This window comes from Schistocerca nitens, chromosome 4 (assembly GCF_023898315.1).
Source record: "Schistocerca nitens isolate TAMUIC-IGC-003100 chromosome 4, iqSchNite1.1, whole genome shotgun sequence".
Taxonomy (NCBI): domain Eukaryota; kingdom Metazoa; phylum Arthropoda; class Insecta; order Orthoptera; family Acrididae; genus Schistocerca; species Schistocerca nitens.
The window spans coordinates 594,850,706-594,872,577 of NC_064617.1; the positions used below are offsets into that span (position 1 = coordinate 594,850,706).

The following is a 21,872-nucleotide window of genomic DNA, read 5'->3' on the forward strand; positions in this document are numbered from 1 at the left end:
TTCCCTTGCTTTCAACTGTCTGCAGTACTAGCACAGCAACATCAAGTCGGCATATGTTATAAGGCCAGACCACTCAATTATCCAGACTGTTGCCCATACAGTTACTCAAAAGGGCACTGCCCCGTTAATCTAGCCTCTCTGCAAATAGCCTTCCTTTGTTGTTGCACCTAACGTATAGCTAGCTATTTGTATTGCTGAGGTACACAAGCTGCCCCACCACAGCAAGAACAATATTTAATGGAGGGAATTTTGGATACAACTTTCATTATACTATCACATGAGTCCCTAATCTTCCACTTGTTTTGATCACATGAGTTTCACAGTTTGGTACACTGAAATCTCCCCTAATACTATAGTGTGAACAAGAAATTCAAGGGAAACAATTTTCCAAAATTGTCACGAGCAAAACTCATTTTATCTTTTCACCCTGAAAATAAAACCCAGTTCTGAACTTCTCTTTTACTTTCTTCATCGCTTCTACAGTATACAGGTTAAACAGTATGGTAATGCTAGTGTAAGCTACTCTTCTTGCAAAACATTTCTCAGTGTGCCAACAGTCTGTGGAGGAAGACTGCAAAGCAAAAACATGCCTCTTGGGAACATTTGAAAGATGATCTGTAGAGTTAAGATATTATGTTGAACAAGTTTGTCCACCAGATGAAACTGGTGTGACTGAGTTTTATCCTTTATGGTGAAATCATTAACTATTACCCTGGTATGGAAACATCAATTCTGCCATGGGTATCACTGCATAAACCACTGCAAACACAGTTCCACATAAAATATATGAAAGTTGGTTCGTCTACTTAACAATATAACAACTCCTGCACAAAGACTGGCTCATCAAAAGGTATCATTTTCATTGATATTTGGTGAGAGATATTGGATTCTGGTGTTCCAAAGAGTATTATCCTGCTACTTCTTGCCTTGTGCATACAACATGTACATAAAGCCTTCAGTGAGCAATACTGCAACAGCAAGGCCAGACTTTAATTAGAATGTGATCAAATTTCTTCAAGTTACAACAGAAAATAGGGTATATTGGACAGCATCATGCATCATGTCCTTGACTGACTTTGGTTAGAAAATGTTGTCACAATTTGTATACGTCAGAAATGCAAACAACAAACCAACTGGATATCTTTAAGTGTAATTTGCCTCCAATTTGCTATCCAACATAGTTCATACTATATCTGATCTGATATTCAGCATCATTTAATGAAGTTCCTAATTGTCTCCCCCAACTTATCATGGTATAAATCACAATGCTGCTCTAAAAATGTAGCTGTCTCAAAACCACATATTTTGCAACTGGATTGTAGCATGACTGACCCACACATGGTAGCTTTATCTATGGTAACATACTCAGATATCAGCAATGTGGAAATGATAAAACTGCTACTCACTACATAGAGAAGGCATAGAGTCAAAGACAGGCACAATGAAAAAGAATACAAAAAACATTCAGATTTTGCACTACCTCTATCAGAAGTAAAAAACACACACACATTTGCACAACCACAACTAACACACAGTGGCCACTGTTGTCTTGGACGCTAAGGACCAAATGTAACTGTGTCTGAGGTGAGCAGCAATCCAGCTGGAATAGGCAGGGGGCATATGCAAGAGACATGGGGTGGGGAAGAGAAGGGATAGTAGAGCAGGTGTAGGGATAGATGCTAGTGCTGCCTATAATAGAGTACAGGAACACAATGGGGACAGTATAAGGCTGCTACACGTAACTTTGGGAGGTTGTACTGCAGGAGGGGGAAGGGTGCGGGCCAGGAGACAAGTAATGAATGGGAAATGGGTACATAGATGCACTGAAGGATACAAGGCATGTGTAGTAATGGAGTGGGAGCAGGAAAGGGGATAGACAGTTGGAGGACAGGGACTAGTGAAGGTTGCAACCAGGGGGGTGGGGGACGGGGGTTACAGGGACAAAGGATATATGGCAAAGAGACTTCCCAGCTGAGCAATACAGAAAAGCTGCTGTTGTCAAAATTATCCAGATACCACAGGTAATGAAGCAGTCAATAAAGTGCAGCACACTATGCTGGGCTGCATTCTCAACAATTAGGTGGTCCATTTGTCTCCTGACCACAATTTGGTGGTGACCATTCATGAAAACAGACAGCTTGTTAGTAGTCATACCCATATAAAATGCAGCACAGTGATTGCAGCTAAGTTTGTAGATCACATGGCCACTTTCACAGGTGCCTTGGCTTTGATGGGGTCAGAGATGCCTGTGACAGGACTGGAGTAGGTGATAGTCAGAAAATGTATGGGACAGACCTTGTATCTTACATATACTGCAGAGATATGAGCCACATGACAAGGGATTGGGAGCAGGGGTGGATTAGGGATTGTCGCAGGTATGCACACATTGAGTGGGCAGTGAAATATCAGGATGTGGTAGGAGTGAGTTGGATAGAGGGAAGGCTATTTCTCATTTCAGAGCATGATGAAAGGTATTCAAAGCTGCTCCATTTCAGGGTGACACTGAGTCACAAGAGAAATGCTTCTTGTGTCCAAACATTGGGCATGGGGAGGAAGGTATGTAGTTGGGGAGATCTGTTGCTGGACAAGGGTCAGAGAGTAATTTTGATTTGTGAAGGCCTCAGGAGATCCTTCCCATATTTCGAGGGATTGCTCATCAACACAGGTATAGTGACCACAGTTGGCTAATCTGTATGAAAGGTGGACCACCGAGCTGCTGAGCATGCACCAACAATATGCACTTCTCTTTAATGAATGCTTCACAGCCTGTGCCATGGGGAGCCTTCTGACCAACACCAGATTTTTTTTTTCTGAATTGCATAGTTGTGAAATCTCCCTGCAATGTATCCTTTGTTCTTGTAAGCCCCCCCCCCCCCTTGCCACAGCCTTTGCTAGTCCCTGTCCTCCAACTGCCATCCCCCCGCCCCTCCCTGCTCCCACACCAGTACTCACACACTTTCTATCCCACCAATGTATGTATGTAGTCCCTTCTCCTTCTCTATTTCGCCCCCTCCCTCTACCCTCTGGCAGCAAAGCATCACAATGTTACACCTAGCAACCATATCCTGCCCCACCATGTCTCTGACTCTACTTCAGGGAGAACTACCATTTTCTGATCGTGCTATCCCTTTCCTCCCTACCCATGTCTCTTCCATGGCCCCACTGCCTATCCCTGCTAGATTTCTGTTCACATCAGACACAGCAGAAGTCTGGTCTTAGCACCTGGAGATGGATGTGGCCATGTCTGACTGAGATGTGCTCATGTGAATGTGTGTTTTCAACTTGTGGTGAAAGAAGTAATTTGAAAGCTGAAGATTTCTAGCAAGCTTTTCATTGTACCAGACTACAACTCAATGCCTTCTCTAAGCTGTAATCAGAAATCTATCCGTTTGATATTGTTATTCCAACCTGAACTCCCCAATGTTTGATACAAGGATATTATGACAATTGTTCCTATTTTTCTGGATGATATAATTAACTCCCAGTTTACAGAATATACTGTATGTAAGGCTCTGTATGTACGTAATCAAATCCACATCTACATCTGATGGAAGCACACTGGTAAATTCTTAAAATAATGGAAAATCTAAACACACTGTTAAAACTGTGTACTACTTGCCTGTCAGAAATATGAGCAAATAACGACAAAGCTTACCTTGTCCATATGTGCAAGGAGTCCATCCTGACTACTCTGCCGTGTAGTTTCTCGCACCAATTCCTTTGCAGAAACAGCAAATTGTTCCAGCAATGATGTTTGGCTACCCTGTCGTGGAACGCCACTACTCCCACTGCCACTGTCCCTGCTGCTTCCCGAACCAAAACTAGCAGTACGTGCCAGGACATTTCCCAAGCTTGTTTGGCGCTGTGGGCCTGGGCTTGAAGGAGGAACCTATGCAAATGAAGTTCTAAAATGAATGAATGAGATCCCACTTTACAGTCAACACAATAATGGAATTTAATAACCAAATATATGACTAAAAAGAAGAACACAAATGAATGCCATAGAAAGAAGAGTGGAAGGAGATCTTGACTTCATAATATGAACTTAACTGGGTATGACAAAATGTGATTCTGAGCTAAGTAACATATTAAGCTATCTGTGTAACCAGTCGTTTATTAGTGGAATATTTCCTGAATGGCTGAAATATGCTGAAGTTAAGCCACTGTTTAAGAAGGGAGATAAAGAAATAGCATCAAATTTCCGTCCAATTTCACTGTTGCCAGCATTCTCAAAAATTTTCGAAAAAGTAATGTACAGTCGTCTTTATAACCATCTTATCTCAAATAACATACTGTCAAAGTCACAGTTTGGATTTCTAAAAGGTTCTGATATTGAGAAGGCTATCTACACTTACAGTGAAAATGTGCTTAATTCATTAGACAAAAAATTGCAGGCAACTGGTATATTTTGTGATCTGTCAAAGGCATTTGACTGTGTAAATCACAATATCCTTTTAAGTAAACTAGAATATTATAGTATAACAGGAAATGCTGCAAAATGGTTCAAATCTTATATCTCTGGCAGGAAACAAAGGGTGTTATTAGGAAAGAGACATGTATCAAGCTATCAGGCATCATCCAACTGGGAACTAATTACATGTGGGGTCCCACAAGGTTCCATTTTGGGGCCCTTACTTTTTCTTGTGGATATCAATCACCTTTCATCAGTAACATTACCAGATGCCAAGTTTGTTTTGTTTGCCGATGATACAAACATTGCAATAAATAGCAAATCAAGTGTAGTCTTAGAAAGATCAGCCAATAAAATATTTGTGGACATTAATCACTGGTTCCTAGCCAATTCTTTGTCACTAAACTTTGAAAAAACACACTACATGCAGTTCAGAACTTGTAAGGGGTGTCCCAAGAGCATATGTCTAACATACGATGACAAGAAGATAGAAGAAGTGGACAGTGTTAAATTCTTGGGATTACAGCTTGATAATAAATTCAACTGGAAGGAGCACACCACAGAACTGCTGAAGCGTCTTAACAAATCTCTCTTCGCAATGCGAATTTTGTCAGACATAGGGGATATAAAAATGAAAAAGCTGGCATACTATGCTTACTTTCATTCCATAATGTCATATGGGATTCTTTTTGGGGTAATTCATCAAGCCAAGCTAAAGTTTTCCGGGCACAAAAACGTGCAGTGAGAGTTATATGTGGTGTGAACTCAAGAACATCCTGCAGAAGCCTTTTTAGGGAACTAGGGATACTAACTACTGCTTCCCAATATATTTATTCCTTAATGAAATTTGTCATTAAAAATATATCACTTTTTCAAACCAACAGCTCAATTCATGGAATCAATACTAGAAATAAGAATAATCTTCACAAGGATTTAAAGTCACTTAATCTTGTACAAAAAGGTGTGCATTATTCAGGAACACACATTTTCAATAACTTGCCAGCAGCCATAAAAAGCTTAACAACCAATGAAATTCAGTTTAAGAGAAGCCTAAAGGATTTATTGGTGGCCAACTCCTTCTACTCCATTGATGAATTTCTTAGTAAAACCAACTGATTTGTATATAAGTACAACATAACTTCTGCACAATTTCAGTGCAGTAATGTGTTCATTGAAAATTTGTGTGTCTGTATGTGTGTGTCTGTGTGTCTGTATATGTGTGTGTGTGTGTGTGTGTTAGTATAATCTAACTTCTGCACCATTTCAGTGCAGTAATGTGTTCATTGTAAATAAGTATTACAGTTGTTGTATTACCTTATAAATAAATAAAAAACTTTTTTATTTTAAATTCAGTGCATTAGTATTTGTAAAATGACTCTTAGTGTTCATTAAAAAATGATAATCATTCTACTTGGGACCTGTGGAATGGTACATTAGCTTATTTGTTTTAATTGTAAATATTTGTCATGTATTGTTGTTTTTCTGACATGTTCCACATCCTGGAGGACTTCCTCACTACGGATCAATTGGAATGAAAGTAAATCTAATCTAAAATCTAAAAGAATTATGTAAATTAACTGCTTTTATTGTGCAATGCTTTATAGATATTCATTAAGTAACAGACAACAAATCCAAAGGTTTGGGACTGAATCCTCAGTTGAGTGCCCCCCCCCCCCCCTCTCTCCAGTCCAGTACCCAGTTGTAATCTGCCAAGAAGTTTCAAATGAGCACACACTCAACTGCAGAGTGAAAATTCATTCTGGAAACACACCAAGTTGACCGTTCCTGAAAATCTAAGAGAGACTGAATCTCCTGGGAAGAAAGCATGCCTTTTATGACACATATAACTGAGAGGAATAGGTAATTTTCATACATTTCTATACGCATTAGATGATTTTGTCTAGGTACAGAAGTATCAACTAGGTAATGGTACAAGAATTCTGTCAACTATTAGGTCATTTCTAATACAACATATGATGATATTTATAGCAAATCAAATTAATACATGTTATTCACACACCATGGCAACCATGCAAGACTAGTGAATCCACGATGATCAAAACATATCTACAAAAAAAAATCAATTTCTGAAAATAAAATGTAATTAGACAGATAAAAATCTACTCACTGAGCAGCAGCAGCAGAATACACATATAAATATGTTTAACTTTACAAGTTTTCAGAGCCAGAGGCTTCTTCTTCTGGCAGAAGGGTTGAAGGGGAAGGAACAGAGTTGACGGAAAAATGCTACTGAAAAGGGGTCAGCTCGGAGAAGTTGACCAGAACCCCAGGAAGAGTGCTGGTGAGGTTTACAAAATGGATTCAGTACAGAGAAGTTGCCCAGAACCCCAGACCAAGGGAGACTTACCTGAGAGGATGAGATGCAAAGACTGATAATTGGGGACTGCTTCAGACAAGATTGCAAAACCTGAGAGCGTAAAGGCAGAAGATAGGGTAATTCACAAGACAGATGTTGTCAATAAAACATTGTGCAAGAAGTAATAAGAGTGGAAAGCTAAGAGCATTGTTTATGGCTGAGGTGGGGTGATAGGAGAGGAGAAAAACAGGCAGGTCAGAAAATATAAGATATAGAAAATTAAAAGAGAGGATTTACTGAGAAGAAATCCTGAGACTGAAGAAATTAATGTAAGCATATTTCTTAGGCCATCACATACAATCCTGGTACTGCTGAATCCTCCAAAAAATAAATTAATAGTACACCTTTCATCACACAATATTATTGTGGTCTCAAATGTATTAATCAGCCACTGCCACCAAATTATCAGTTAGGATGAATGGGCAGAAGTAGGGGGTGTATGTTGGCAACACACAATATCCTGTTGCAGACCATCCTGACCTCACTGCTTGTTTCACCAAATGTGCCACCTGGATTCTTCATCCAGACACCAATTCTTCAGAACTCAGGAGGTGCGAACAGGCACTACAATATGTCCCTGGTTCTTGTCACTTGCTTGGCCTTAATTTACATTAATTTCTTCAGTCTCAGAATTTCTTCTCAGTAATTGTTATAGTTTTCTATATCATTTACTTTCTGACCTATCTATCTCCTGCCTCATCTATATCACTTACAGTGCTCTTGGCTTTCCACTCTTATCAATCTGTGCCTGATGTTTTACCAGTAATCTCTGTCTTGCACATTACCTTATCTTCAACCATTAAGCTCTCAGGATTTCCAATCGTGTCCAGTACAGTCCCCAACAAACAGGCTTTGCATCTCATCCCATCCGATAAGTCTCGCCTGACATGGCATTTTGAGTGACTTTTCCCAACACTCCCCATTTTCTATACGTCACCAGTGCTATTCCTGCACCCTCTTCCTTCCCCTTCAGTCTTTCTGAAGAAGAAATCACTGACTCCAAAAGCTTGAAAATTTAAATACCTTTGTATCTGTGTTCTACTGTCACCAGTTGGTAAGTGGATTTTTTACTTATCCAGTTACATTATTTTTTCAAAAATTATTTTCATGGATATATTAGCCCTTGTGGCCTCATTCCCTCTTATGTAACTTCTTTGTCAGTCTTAATTGTCATCTATCTTATTCAAACTGTCATCTCTTTTCTAGCTTGTGTGCTGGTTTGCTTGTTTATTGTATTGACCAACATCCTCCCCCACATCTTTTCTAGTACTGATTTCTGTGCACATAGATGGGTCCACTGCTATTTATGAATTTGCATCTAACATTTTGTTTGCGGGTCATTACACCACAGAATCTTCTCCTGACTGTCTTCTGCTGATTATTTGCACATTTGACAGCTATTTTCTTTCTCACCCTCCACTAACCTTGCTTATACACAGTTCTTTCATGTTTATGTATGGTTGTTTTTCATCAAACCACTCTGATCAACCAATCACTTCCTAGATCATATGAAATATGTGCCCATTCTGCTCACACTGTACATCTGCTTGTCACCACAGATGCCAACTCCCTCTATACCAACACACCCAATGTACATGGTCTGTGTGCAGCTGAAAATTTCCTCAATCAGTACCCACCTGATTACAAACCTATGGTGTCCTTCCTGCTCACCTTAATTAACTTAATATTTACCAACAGCTACTTTACCTTTGAGGAGCACCCATATAAACATATCAGGGGCATACCCACGGGAAACAGGATGGCTCATTCCTATGCTAATCTTTCATGGGTCACTTTGAGGGGGCTTTCCTGGGAAGCACAAGCCTTTCCTGGGATCCATGGGCATTCAGCGCCTGCTTTCATTTAGACACATCGTTGACATCTTTGCAATATGGACTCTTGGTGAGGCTGACCTGTTAAAATTTTTTCAACTCTGAGGCTGACCTGTTAAAATTCTTAGAATCTCTCAACACATTCTCCCAGTTAAACTTCACATGGTCCTATTCTCAATCTCATGGCACTTTTCTTGATGTTGACATCATCCTCACTGACAGCCAGTCACACACTTCTATACACATTAAACCTACTAACAAACAACAGTACTTACGTTTGGCAGTTGCCATCCTTTCCATGTAAAGTGTTTCTTCCCATGCAGCCTTGTCATTCATGTATTTGTTTGGATGCAGACTCTTCACAGCAATATACCACCACCCCCATATCTCAGCTGCACTGGATATAATTACCCCACCATCCTAGTCCAAAATCAGATTTTCCAGGACATCACATCAAATCCTGGTACTGCTGATCTCCCCAGAAACAACTTAGGAGCACACCTCTTGACACTCAGTATTATCCTGGCCTTGAACGTATCAATCAGCTAGTTCGACAAGGTTATGACATCTGAAAATCATGACCAGAAATGAGACATTTTGCCCAGAACTCCTAGAATAGTTTGTTGTCGCCCTCTCAATCTCCACAGCATCTCTTTCAGACCCTAAGCTCTTTCTGCACCCATTTCCTTACCTTATGACCCCTATCCCTGTGACCATCACCACTGCAAGACTTGTACTATGTACCCTCATAACACTACCTATACCAGCCCTGTAACTGGCAAAATATATACAATCGAAGGGAGAGTCATCTGGAAAACAACACATGTCGTGTACTATGGTTTTGTGAATAGTGTTCAGCCTTTTACATTGGCATGACTACCACCAAGTTATCAATTAAGATGTATGGGCATAGGCAGAGGGTGCATGCTCTACAACATGACAGTTGTGACTTCAGAAGCTTTTTTGCCACATGTGTCATCTGGGTTCTTCTCTCAGACAGCAGTTTCTCAGAACTCTGTAGGTGGGAACTGGCTTAATAAGATGGCTTTAGTTCCTTGGCTCTTGCACACCCATCTGACCTTATTTAGCATTAATTTCTTCGGTCTCAGCATTTCTTCTCAGTCGTTGTTCCTTTCTTCACTCCCTTTAAGTTTTCTATATCTTTTATTTTCTGACCTGCCTATCCACCTCCTCACCTTTATCGCATACTCTCATTAACTCATGCATGATGTTTTGTCAGTAATCTCTGACTAGCATATCTTATCTTCCACCTTTAAGCTCCCAGACTTTCCAGTCTTGTCTTGTGCAGTCCCCAACAATTAGTCTTTCCTTCTCATCCCATCTTATAATTCGCATGACCAGAGTGACTTCCAAACTCTCCCCATTTCCTGAACCTCATCACAGCTTTTCCTTCAACCCTCTGCCTTCCCCTTCAGCCATTCTGTCAGGAGAAGTAGCACTGGTGCCAAAAGCTTGCAAATTTAAATACTTTCATATGTGTGTTCTCCTGCTGTCTCTTGGTGAGTATATTTTTTATCCATACAATCACATTTGATAATAAAAATAAACTGAGATAGTAAATGAGGCAATTCTTCAGTTCATTGCTATTTTTCTTCTCATTTATCAGGTAAAGAGGCTGAAAATGAGTGATATTTGGTCCCAATATGTTTTTTTGAACACACCATTTGTTGACAAAATAATGTTCTGAGACAGAATGGCTGCCCCACCTCCAGGAGTCAAAACTCTTAGTACTGCCTATTCATGTATATAAGAGGCAGTTAAATGAAAATTTCAAAAGTAATCACCATGACTGTTAATACACAGGCCTGCACGTGTTTCCAAGGCTGTTTTGACTACACTGCAGAAATTTTGCTGGAAATCCCTTACACATCTTCATATAGTCCCAATCTCTCCTCATGCAATTTACACATTTCTGGAGCACTGAAGAAAGACATTCATGCCCATTTATTTGCTTCAGACAAAGAGATTTATGTCTGGGTACCATCATGGTTCCTCAAACATTTTCGCATGAAGGTACCAAAAATAGTCTCACAGTATGATAAACGTATTTACAGTTATGGCAATTACTTTTGAAATAATAAACAATTTACTTAAGAATATCATGAGAAGGAAAGTTGCTACTCACCATATAGCGCAGATGCCAGTTGCAGATAGGCACAACAAAAAGACTGTCACAAATAAAGCTTTCGGCCCATAAGACCTTTGTCAAAAACAGACACACACACACACATACACACACACACACACACACACACACACACACACACACACACACAACTCACATACACACAAATGACTGCAGTCTCAGGCAACTGTAGCCACACTGCGAACAGCAGCGCCAGTGCAGGATGGGAGTGACGACTGTGTGGTGGTAAGGAGGAGGCTGAGGTGGGGAGGGAGATGGATAGTAGGGTAGGGATGGTGGACAGTGCAGTGCTGCTGGGGAGTGTGCATGGATGAGATGGAAAGGGTAGGGCAGCTATGTGCAGTCAGGAGGTCAGACAGAGAGCAGTGGAGAGGTGGGAAGACGGGGTAGCAGAAAAGGAGAGAAGTAAAAAGACTGGGTGTGATGGTGCAATGAGGGCTGTATAGTGTTGGAACAGGAACAGGGACGCTGGGTGGGTGAGGGCAATGACTAACGAAGGTTGAAGCCAGGAGGGCTACGGGAACACAGGATACATTGCAGGGAAAGTTCCCACAAGTGCAATTCAGAAAAGCTGGTGTTGGTGGGTAGGATCCATATGGCGCAGGCTGTGAAGCAGTCATTGAAATGAAGGATGTCATGTTTGTCAGCATGCTTAGCAACCGGGTAGTTCACTTATTTCTTGGCCACAGTTTATCTGTGGCAATTCGTGTGGACAGAGATCTTGTTGGTTGTCATGCCCACATAGAATGCAGCACAATGGTTGCAACGTACCTTGTAGATCACGTGAGTGTTTTCACATGTAGCCCTGCCTTTGATGGGATAGGTGATGTTTGTGACCAGACTGGCATAGGTGGTGTGGTGGAAGGATGTGTGGGACAGGTCTTGCATCTAGGTCTATAATAATATTGTTACACTCCATCCTGAATTTTTCATTGTTAAACAGTTTAAGTACTTTTTCCATCTGTCTTGTTTTCCTGTTTCTGCCTTTTATATAAAAATGTAAGAAACTCCACATCTCCTCCTAAACCAAGTGGATTGACTTCAACCAAACTTGGTACACATATACCTTAACTTCAGGCAATAATCTCTATGGGTGCTAGAACTACCTACCTATCAAAGGGGTGGGGATGGATTTCCAAACTTTCCAGTATTTGAGAATGAGAGCACTTAGCAACTTGTAAAAAAACTTTAGACACAATTTTAAACCATTACAAAAAAAATTTCTCACAGACAATCCCTACAAAACAATGAAAGGAAAAATGTTTATCGCTCACTGCTTTTCCACAGTTCATGCAGTATAAGTACCACATAAGCCACGATGTTATAATTTATTACTTTTTTACTACTAACTACATTCACAGCATACATTGCATGCAGTATGCATATATACCACTGAATGTAAATGCAAACTTATACCACTGTACGTCACAAAGCTCAGGAGATATGACATCATAAACAATCAGATGTGTGAAAAACTGCTGCATCATGCATTTATTACTCTATTGCTACTACCTCAACGTGCAACACCTTTTTCAGACAGTATCCACATATACCACTGAATATACCAACAAAATTATATCATTGCACAAAATATAGTTAGGGAGATACAATGTCATAAACATTAAGCACAAGGCCAGATGCTGCATGGTACAGGTGTGGATACATAGCTATAAATAAATATCTGGGCAATACAGGGTTTCTCTGCTAGTTCATTTATAAATAAATTTAACAGCCAATCATCAAATGTGCACCTGTTTCAAACAATTGCAGTAGTTATATTTTAGTGATGAAACTCAATGCAGTCCCAATAAGAGACACTCAGTAGAGATAGCCTGGTTGGGTGATTACAACTCAGCACTCAATGTGGCACCTAATAGTTGCATCTGCTGTTGCGCTTAACAAGTGTATCTGCTGTTGCTTAGTAAATGATAATCACTTAAGAAGAGTGTCTTTACAATAACTTCTATAAAATAAAAGATGCACTGTACATCAATAATAAACACTGTACTGTAGACCAGTGTGAAACATAACTAACATTTAAATGATTATTCCACAAATTTATACCTTATAAAAGAGCACACAATAACCTTTTGAGTGCATGTAATAATTCAGATTCCACAATGCTACATATTTAACAGATTATTTGACTCACTGGTGTGGCAGGCCGTGGTGGACGATGAGGTGCTCTTGGAGTGCCAGGCCTATCTCTCTCTCTATCTGATGAACCTCCTAGTGAGAGTGAACCAGAGCCCTCACTACCAAGGCTGGGAGTAGGAGATCGGTGCGGTATAGATGACTGTTGACTTAGTACAGTCTTAGGGGTAGCTGTTGTCATCGTTGAGTTGGAATCTGATTCTCCACCTGGGCTTGCTATATCTTCCTTCTCCTACAGAAAGAAAAGAACAGTTTTGTTGTGGATTTAGAGAAAACAGACACAAATACAAATAGGTCAACTTTAAAGAATCAAACATAATAACTTGAAGTATAATTTTAAAGGCAATCCATCTGAGCATAGTATATATGTAATCTCCATACACTGCAAAGAAATAATGAATATCATTAGCTCTTTAAAATATTCCTGTTCTGCAGGACAAGATGGCTTCAATATTAATGTATTAAAAGTGTGTAGACAAAATGTCTGTACCTCTGTCTATAGCAGTAAATAATAGAATAGAATAGAATCAAGCACCTTACCAGACAGACTAAAAATAGCCCAAGTAAGACGAAACTTTAAAAAAGGTGACAAATTCAAAATTGAAAACTACAGACCAATCTCAATACATCCCGTCTTTTCAAAAATAGTTGAAAAAGTCATATATAAAAGAATTTCAAACTTCCTAAACAAACACAACCTAATGTTTGAAAATCAAAATGGATTCTTAAAAAGGAAACCAACCCAGTTAGTGGAAGAAGTAATGATGGCATTGAAAACAAGCAATATGTTACAAGAGCTTGAGAAAGCTTTTGATTGTGTGAACACTACTTTCCTATTAGATAAGCTATCAAACACTGGCATAAGAGGCACTGCTCATGACCTAATAAAGTCTTACATGAGTCACCAAAAATCATTTGTACTACTTAAAACCAAAAGTTGCATTCGCAAATTAAAAAATGCTTATATAAAAATATGGAGTGGCCCAGGGCTCAGTATCAGGTGCTCTTCTGTTTTTGATTATGTAAATGACATAAAACATTGCATTCAAAGTTCCAAAGTAGTTTTGTACGTGTATGATACCTCCATCATATGTACAAAGAAATCATTTAATGAACTAGATACCCACTGTAATGATCTGAAAAATGAAACTGTTCAATATTTTAATGAAACCTACTTTAATGCAAGCACCAGTGAAACATTTTGTTTGTATTTCAGAGGGAAAATGAATCAAGTGGGCAGCATAGTGCTATGTGTGTTTCCTTTTACCAAGAAGTATTGGACAGTCAATAAGGATTGCCTATTTCTGAATGGCAAAGTGACAGGTATGTTTTCTGGTTGTCATTATGAGTACACTACACCATCCACTGTGTGTAACAGCATCAGACTTTTCCTATCAGGCACATGAAAATCCTGTATTTGAAGTAGATAACACTGACAGTATTTGGGGAATATTTTCCTAGCATGTTAACCTGTTTGCTGTCACTGAAGACCATTGAGACTTGGTTGCAGATGGTCCAATTGCTAGTTTATGTTTAGGAGATTCCCAATTTACCTATTTACAGATAACTCAGTGTCAAGTAATGTATTTTTTATTGACATAATGAGTTTAGTGGATGTTCTTTATTAACAGATAGCACAGCATTATTTAAACTTTGATAACAACAATCTTAGGCTTATATAGATGGCTATAGATTAAGCTGAGGAAAGGTAATTAGCATGTATGAAATGTTTTTGCATAGTTTGACTGGAATACAAGTACCTGATGTAGTCATTAATGGTGAAAATTGCACCCACAACTATTTTATTAATTAAAAGAAGATTTCATCAAAAATTCATGTTGAATTGCTTCCTCAGATGATAACACGCTTTCTGCATTAGCTATATTATTTAAAAATCTTATAATGATTTTCATAATGTTCATGGTGATTTGTAGTTCTATTAAATATTTCAAGAGATAATGGGTCATAACAGATTTGGAAATCAGAAAGTTGTTGCTTAAGAAAGAGAAGTGATGGCCCTCTAGTTCTTTGGTTAGAGTTGGAGATTCAATTATTTTACACATCTCAACTTTTCAGTTCGTCATTCTTACCTTGGGAGAAAGTTCCCTGCAAACAGTATAACACCTTACACTAACTTCATGCAAGGATAGTAGGAAAACTCTATACTGTGTGAATAGTAGCCCACAAATTGATACATACATGGGAGGTTCAATATGTACACTTGTTGTCAATACTGTAAGTTGATGTTAACACTGTTTTCCATTTCTGCTAAAAATAATTACGTGGTGTCATAGTTTGAATTTGGTAACTATTCCAGTTAGTTGCACTAAATGGATTTTACCAACATGGAAGAAGTACAGTGCAATTCAGTGATTCACTCTCCACTTTTCAATGGGAAAATGTGTGAAGAGATGGAACTGAAACTGGATGTTGATTATGGTGAACTTTTGTCATCAGTGACAATAGTCGATACTGGTGGAATGAATTTAAACATCTGTTGGTGATGAATATCACCAAAGACATGATTCTTGTGACTGTGCTAAGTAGCAGATCATGTATGTCAACAGGAATGACAATTAATGTTTTACATGACAAGCTAGCAATGAAATAATTGTTGGCTCGACGGGTGCCACAATTGTTGATAGTTGACAAGTGGGTGTTGCTTTAATTTCAAACTCAAAATAAGTTTTCAAAACTATTATTTATTTTACAATAAGTAACATTTACAAACATTTTAACCTAAAAATTCTCCAAAATGGAAGTTTTGTTAAGGCCTGATATATTTGGGAAAGCATTCCATACATACATAACTTTACACTTCCTGCAATATGTTCTCGGCTTTCCTTTGCAGTTCTCATACTGGAATTGCCTTTGCTTTTCATGCTTCTGGATGACACGTAGCTTCTGATCATACCATATATATCTGGCACATTACTACTGGAAAGTGAGATGAGTTTTGTTGGTCTCCCCCTAGCTGACCTCATTTCAAGACCTTTCTTCAGGCATGTTCTCACAATCTGTCTTCTGAATTCTTTCACTGAAAGAGAAGTCCCTTCACTCCATCCCTTGAAGACCATGTATACATTCACAACAGTCATATTTACCACCCTCATTAAAAGGCACCAGTACCACTTTTTACTCATCTGAAGACTCACCCCAACAGTCGATTGACGCCCCCCACCCCCCCTCCACCACCACCGCCACCACCACCACCACCACCACTACCACCACCTGGGTCATTCAGGACTTCAGTAGGAAAGGATGGGAAATGAACATGGTACAAAAGTACCCTCCTCTGCAAAGTTTGTGGAATACAGATGCATGTGTTCTCCAATATTTTGCACTACTTTTTCATGCACACATTATGATATGATGTACCAGTGGCGATTGAAGACAGAGTAAAAAAAAGTGCACTGTTTTATAGTAAGAAACACAAGCACAGTCGAGAGCAGTCTCATAGGTGGCAAGGAAAAGACAGCCTCACTCCTTCACTGAGAAAGCCGTGGAAGTGGTTTAGTCGAATTTGAGTTAAACCAGAAATTTGAAAGTTATTCCATGAAAAGTGAAGGTTCAGTTATGTCTGTAATAGTTCCTGTTCATTTGTTTAGTGGCAAGCGAACACAGCTTGCTTTATCAAACTTTGGCTGTCTGTTGTTAATATTCTGGCCTATCTTTATTATTTTCATGTTCATACTTCAATGCCAAATGTACAAATGTTATGTATGTTATCATGGAGTCACCCTTGAACAAAACTGGTAAAATTTCATTTCCTCACCCAGTGGTTGGGGCCCCACATGCAGAGCCTGTACATCTACCATTAAATGCTCCACTAAATGTCCCAGAAGTTTTACTCACCAGTGTTCCCAGTTGCTGAGGTTGCAATGATTCAGCTGGTAATTGTTCCTGACTACTATTTGCAACAGCAACAGCTGCAGCAAAATCAAGTTCAGAATCACGATTCAGGGAAGGGGAGCTGAGATCACTTCTGCTAGAAGAGGTTGAGCCTGGAGGTGATGTTGCTGGAGCACTGACAGCAGGCATCATGGAACCAGGAAACTGCAGACTGCTTGGTGGATTATATACAGTGCGGTGGTCAAGGCCACTACACAGAGCTAATGGCTGAATGGTCAGTGCAGCTGGTGGTGGCTCTGTACGATCAACCGATGTTGGTGGGAAACCTGTAGTAATAAGAGGCAAAATGTGCAAATGAATCCATCAATATATAAACTGATCTCATACAGTATGTATTTGAGACTGATGTATATAGTAAATCCAGATCATGTGTGTTTAATGTGAGTTACAGGGAATAACTGTGGTACAAATGTTTCTTCCAATTTTGTTGTATGAAATTTCAATAAAAATCAAATAATTCAGTCAGAACTGTTTTAAACATTATTTTATCACTTACTTCACTGATACATACTTGAGTATGCACATTGAAATGAACACAACCATCAAGTTATCTTCTGTAGATCCAAGCAAAAAAGGAGAATTTGGATGGATGTAGATCAGTCCAGTTAATTAAGATACACTTTATAAGTGGAAGTGTGTATACTACACTGATTTTACAAGAGGAGGAATTGTCTAGCAGAACAAGAAATGTCTCACTCAGAAATTTAAGACTTTCAGAATTTTTCATGTATATTTACTGCATTCTGTTTATCCTTTTACCTGACTGCTTACACATTGAGCTTACATATCTCTGTGGGAGAAAAGTCAATAGTAATTTTGAAGGAGATTCTGGATCCCAGAAAAAAATCTTTAAAGAGAAGAAAGGAGAGGAATTATTCCATTCTGAATGGAAGATTACCCTGTAATATACACAATCCTCTGTTACATAAATTATTTTACAGTCGTGTGTTACATACAATTTATTTCATAATAATATTACTAAAATCCTGAAAGACATAAGGGCAAAAAACCAGTTCATATGAAATCAGTAAAGAAAATGGAATACACAAAACACCCAACTAAATATGGTAATGTATTGCATTCAGTAATAACATAAGAGTAAGTATGACTTTTATCATGTGATTCATAGATTACACAATCAAATACACTGATCAGGTGGAACATTATGACCACCTACCTAATAGCCGTCAACAGCTCGTGGTCTCGCGGTAGCGTTCTTGCTTCCCGAGCACGAGGTCCCGGGTTCGATCCCAGTGGGGTCAGGGATTTTCACCTGCCTCAAGATGACTGGGTGTTGTGTCGACTTCATCATCATTCATCCCCTTTACAGTCGGAGGAAGGCAATGGCAAACCACCTCCACTACGACCTTGCCTAGTACAGTGGTGCGGATATCCCGCATCGTCCCCTACGCTCTGTCAAAGGAGTATGGGACTTCATCATCATCATCATCACCTAATAGCCAGTGTATCCACCTTTGGCATGGATATCAGTGGTGATGCATCATGGCATGGAAGTAATGAGACCTTGGTAAGTTGTTGGTGGGAGTTGGCACCACATCTGCATACAAAAATCACCAAATTCCCATAAATTTTGGGGAGGGGGCAAACGAGCTCTGACACCAGCTTCAGTCACATCCCAGACATGTTCAATCAGGTTCGGATCTGGCGAGTTGCAAGACATGCACATCAATTGGACCTCGCCACTGTGTTCCTCGAACCACACTCCTGACCTTGTGACATCGTGACATTATCTTGTTGAAAAATGCCACTGCCATCAGGATACATGATTGTTATGAAGGGGTGTATGTGGTCTGCAATCAGTGTACAATACTCCTTTGCTGCCATGGCACCTTGTAAGAGCTCCACTGGACCCATGGATGCCCACATGAATGTTCCCCACAGCATAATGGAGCCATTGCCAGCTTGTCTCTGTCCACAGCACAAGCGTCAATGAGGTGTTCCCCTGGAAGATGATGGATCAGTGCTCTCCCATCGGCATGTTGAAGATGTTATTGGGAGTCATCAAACATACAATGCTCTGCCTCTGCACCAACGTCCAGTACTGATGGTCATGTGCCGATTTCAGACACGGTAGCTGATGTCATGTTGATAACATTGGCATATTCCTGGGTCGTTGGTAGTGGAGGCCCATCGTTTGAAGTGTTCAGTGCACTGTGTGTTCAGACACATTTGTATCATGCCCAACATTAAAGTCTGATGTTAGTACTGCCACAGTTCGCTGCCTGTTCTGTTTTACCAATCAGCCCAGCCTACAACATCCAACATCTGTAGTGAGGGGTGACTACCCAACCCCATGATGTATGGACATAGTTTCACCTTGCTTTTACCATGTGCTGAAGACAGTCACCACAGCACTCCTCGAAAACCCGACAAGTTGTCCAGTTTCTGAAATGCTTGTGCCTAGTCTCCGGGCCATCACAATCTGCCCTCAATCAGACTCAGATAGGTTGCACGCCTTCCCCATTGTACACATGGACAGCACACTCACTGATACTACATACACCGCATTTGTATCTGACTAGCAGTCGTTCCTCACCAGGTGATGTTGCTATTGCCTGGACAGGTTTATATCGATCGTAGGTCAGCGGTCATAATGTTTTGGTTGGCCACTTTATATTGATGCCTGAATGTCTCAACTTTTACTATGTAAGGAATGTGACTATTGTGGATTCTTCTTGGCCTCTGTCGAGCTGTATGATTACTGATTACTGCCACCCTTGCATACAATCATGGTTGATTCTGATGTTGACACAGCTGCCATTTGCATTTAACTCCAGTGTTTTTCTGGTTAACACCCATAAATCCATTCAAATTTGATAAGAACTGGGCAACTAATCCTGGTTAGTTTTGACTGTCAGTGATGAAATGTGTACAGAATAATGTCAAGGGCATATGGTAACAGAAAAAAGACTAAGGCACCTTTTACATGAAGAATTAAATATGAGACAGTTTTATGGAAGATGATAGCCACTTTAGCTGAAAGCCGACAACAAACAAATGAAACAATGAATTTATCAGTTATGTTCAGACCATTTGAATTCAACTGCTTTTTTTTGTGCCTGTTTGTTACTGTGGATGAGTCAAGGGTCCACAGACACAAGTCTGAAATGAAACAACAACCAAATCCGTTGGCAGAAGCTGGCTGCCCTGCAGAAAACAAAGGACAAGTCAATTTAATCTGCCAAAAAGGTTATGGTCACTTTTAGGAATGCTAATGGGGCTGCTCTTTTGGATTACTGTTCATTGGTAAAACAACACTTGGCAAGTAGTACAAAAGTCTTTTGGGCTTACTAGATAGAAAAAATTGTTTGTATAAAAAAGATCAACATTTATCAGGTCAATAAACTTTTTCACAAAGGTGCTTTGAGAAGGGGAAAACTGAGGGAAATGAAGTACAAATTATTGAAAAATATGATCTTTTCACCAGATCTGGTAGGCATATTGCCACATCTAATGTTACTCATTGCAGGACAATGTTTTGTTTTCAAAGAAGTAGTTAGGGCAGCATTAACTGTGTATTTTATAGATTTTTCAGACTGACAATTCTGTGATAGAATACTGGAAAAACTCTGTACAAAATGCACCAACCTAAAACAGAGCTACATAAAAAAAGTGCATGTTTAGGGTTCTGTACCTCAATAGATAAGAACAGAACCCTTATAGAATCGCTTTAATGTCCGTCTACCTGTCTGACTGATTGTAAAAATCCCTTTTCCTCAGGAAAGGGTAAACATACCAAGCTGAAATTTATGCCATACACAAATCAAGTTGAAACTTATGCCACACACTAAGGCATATGATTCCTTGGCAGTGTAAAAAAATGAAGCTCCTAAGTCAACGCATTCAAAAGATATGGCAATTTATGTCACATATTTTGATACATGCAAACTCACTCATCAAAATCTATAGGATACTTCTCATTAGCCTAAAATAATGAAACTTGGCTCAAAGGAAGATTTCGCAGTACAACCAAAGCAAAAAAATCCAAAAACTTTATATCTGTAATTATATCACATGAAAGAAATTGTCATTTGTTATCAGACTGTCTGTCTGTCCATCCACCTGTTAAGACCTGTTTCACTCAGGAAAGGATAGATATATCAAGTTGAAATTAATGCCATATACTAATGTTTATGGTCCCTTGGCGGAAGAATAAATGTTAGCTTCTAAGTCAATGCAATCAAAAGTTATGGCCATTTATGTTACATATTTTGATACTCGGAAGCTCGCTCATCAAAACCTATATCGTACTTCCCGTTGATCAACAATGATGAAATTTGGCAAGAAGTGAAGTTTCATGGTCCATGTAATGGAAAAAAAAATCTGAAAACTGTTAACTTTTAATTACAACACAAGGAAAAAATATTTCTTTTTTCATTTGTTATCTGCCATCATACTGAAATTAAAACTATCATTAGTTCTCCATTGACACTGACAGTGTCACAATGGTGAAGTCTGTGCATGTTTGTTCCATATACAACTTGAAATGCCATATCTACATGCATTAAGCACTCCTTGATATCTGATGAGGGATAAATCCTGAAATGCATCATATGAGCAGTAAAGTCAAACGTCAGGCAGGGAATGAGTTTTACCACTGCAACCCAGTCAGCCTGACTGGAGAACTACTGATTATCATAATGGTCACCTGCCTCCTGCATGACTTTATGTTACATATATATTACAAAAATTAAAACATTCTCGAAAATCTTAGAATCCCTGGGACCAACATCTTCCGAGTATCAATGGTCGAGATGGAATGGATGAACTGTCTATATACATAATTAAGTTTGTACAGAACCCTCAGTGCAAGAGTTCTACTCACAACTTGCCAATTATTATTCTTCTTTCTTCGTTTGGGTCATCTAAGGACAATGCACAAATTTCAATGCTTCCTTCCTTTTTCTCCAGTATTGTTTCATCTTTTCACTATGTATCCTTTGTCTCTCCTCAGACCGTTTTGGGCCTGTCTTCTTCTCCCTCTCTCTTGCCTTAGAA

The 21,872-nt window shown here is 39.3% G+C and overlaps 1 protein-coding gene across 1 annotated transcript in view; it reads right to left on the reverse strand.

The window, feature by feature from the left end:
* Positions 1-21,872, reverse strand: part of LOC126251375 (MAP kinase-activating death domain protein) — a 595,744-nt gene that overhangs the window by 349,624 nt on the left and 224,248 nt on the right. Inside the window, exons 15-17 of the mRNA XM_049951759.1 lie at positions 16,797-17,119; positions 12,940-13,173; positions 3,656-3,889 (exon numbers count right to left, since the gene is read on the reverse strand). Of these exons, the coding sequence (XP_049807716.1) occupies positions 3,656-3,889; positions 12,940-13,173; positions 16,797-17,119 (791 nt within the window). The remainder of the gene's footprint in view (positions 1-3,655; positions 3,890-12,939; positions 13,174-16,796; positions 17,120-21,872) is intronic.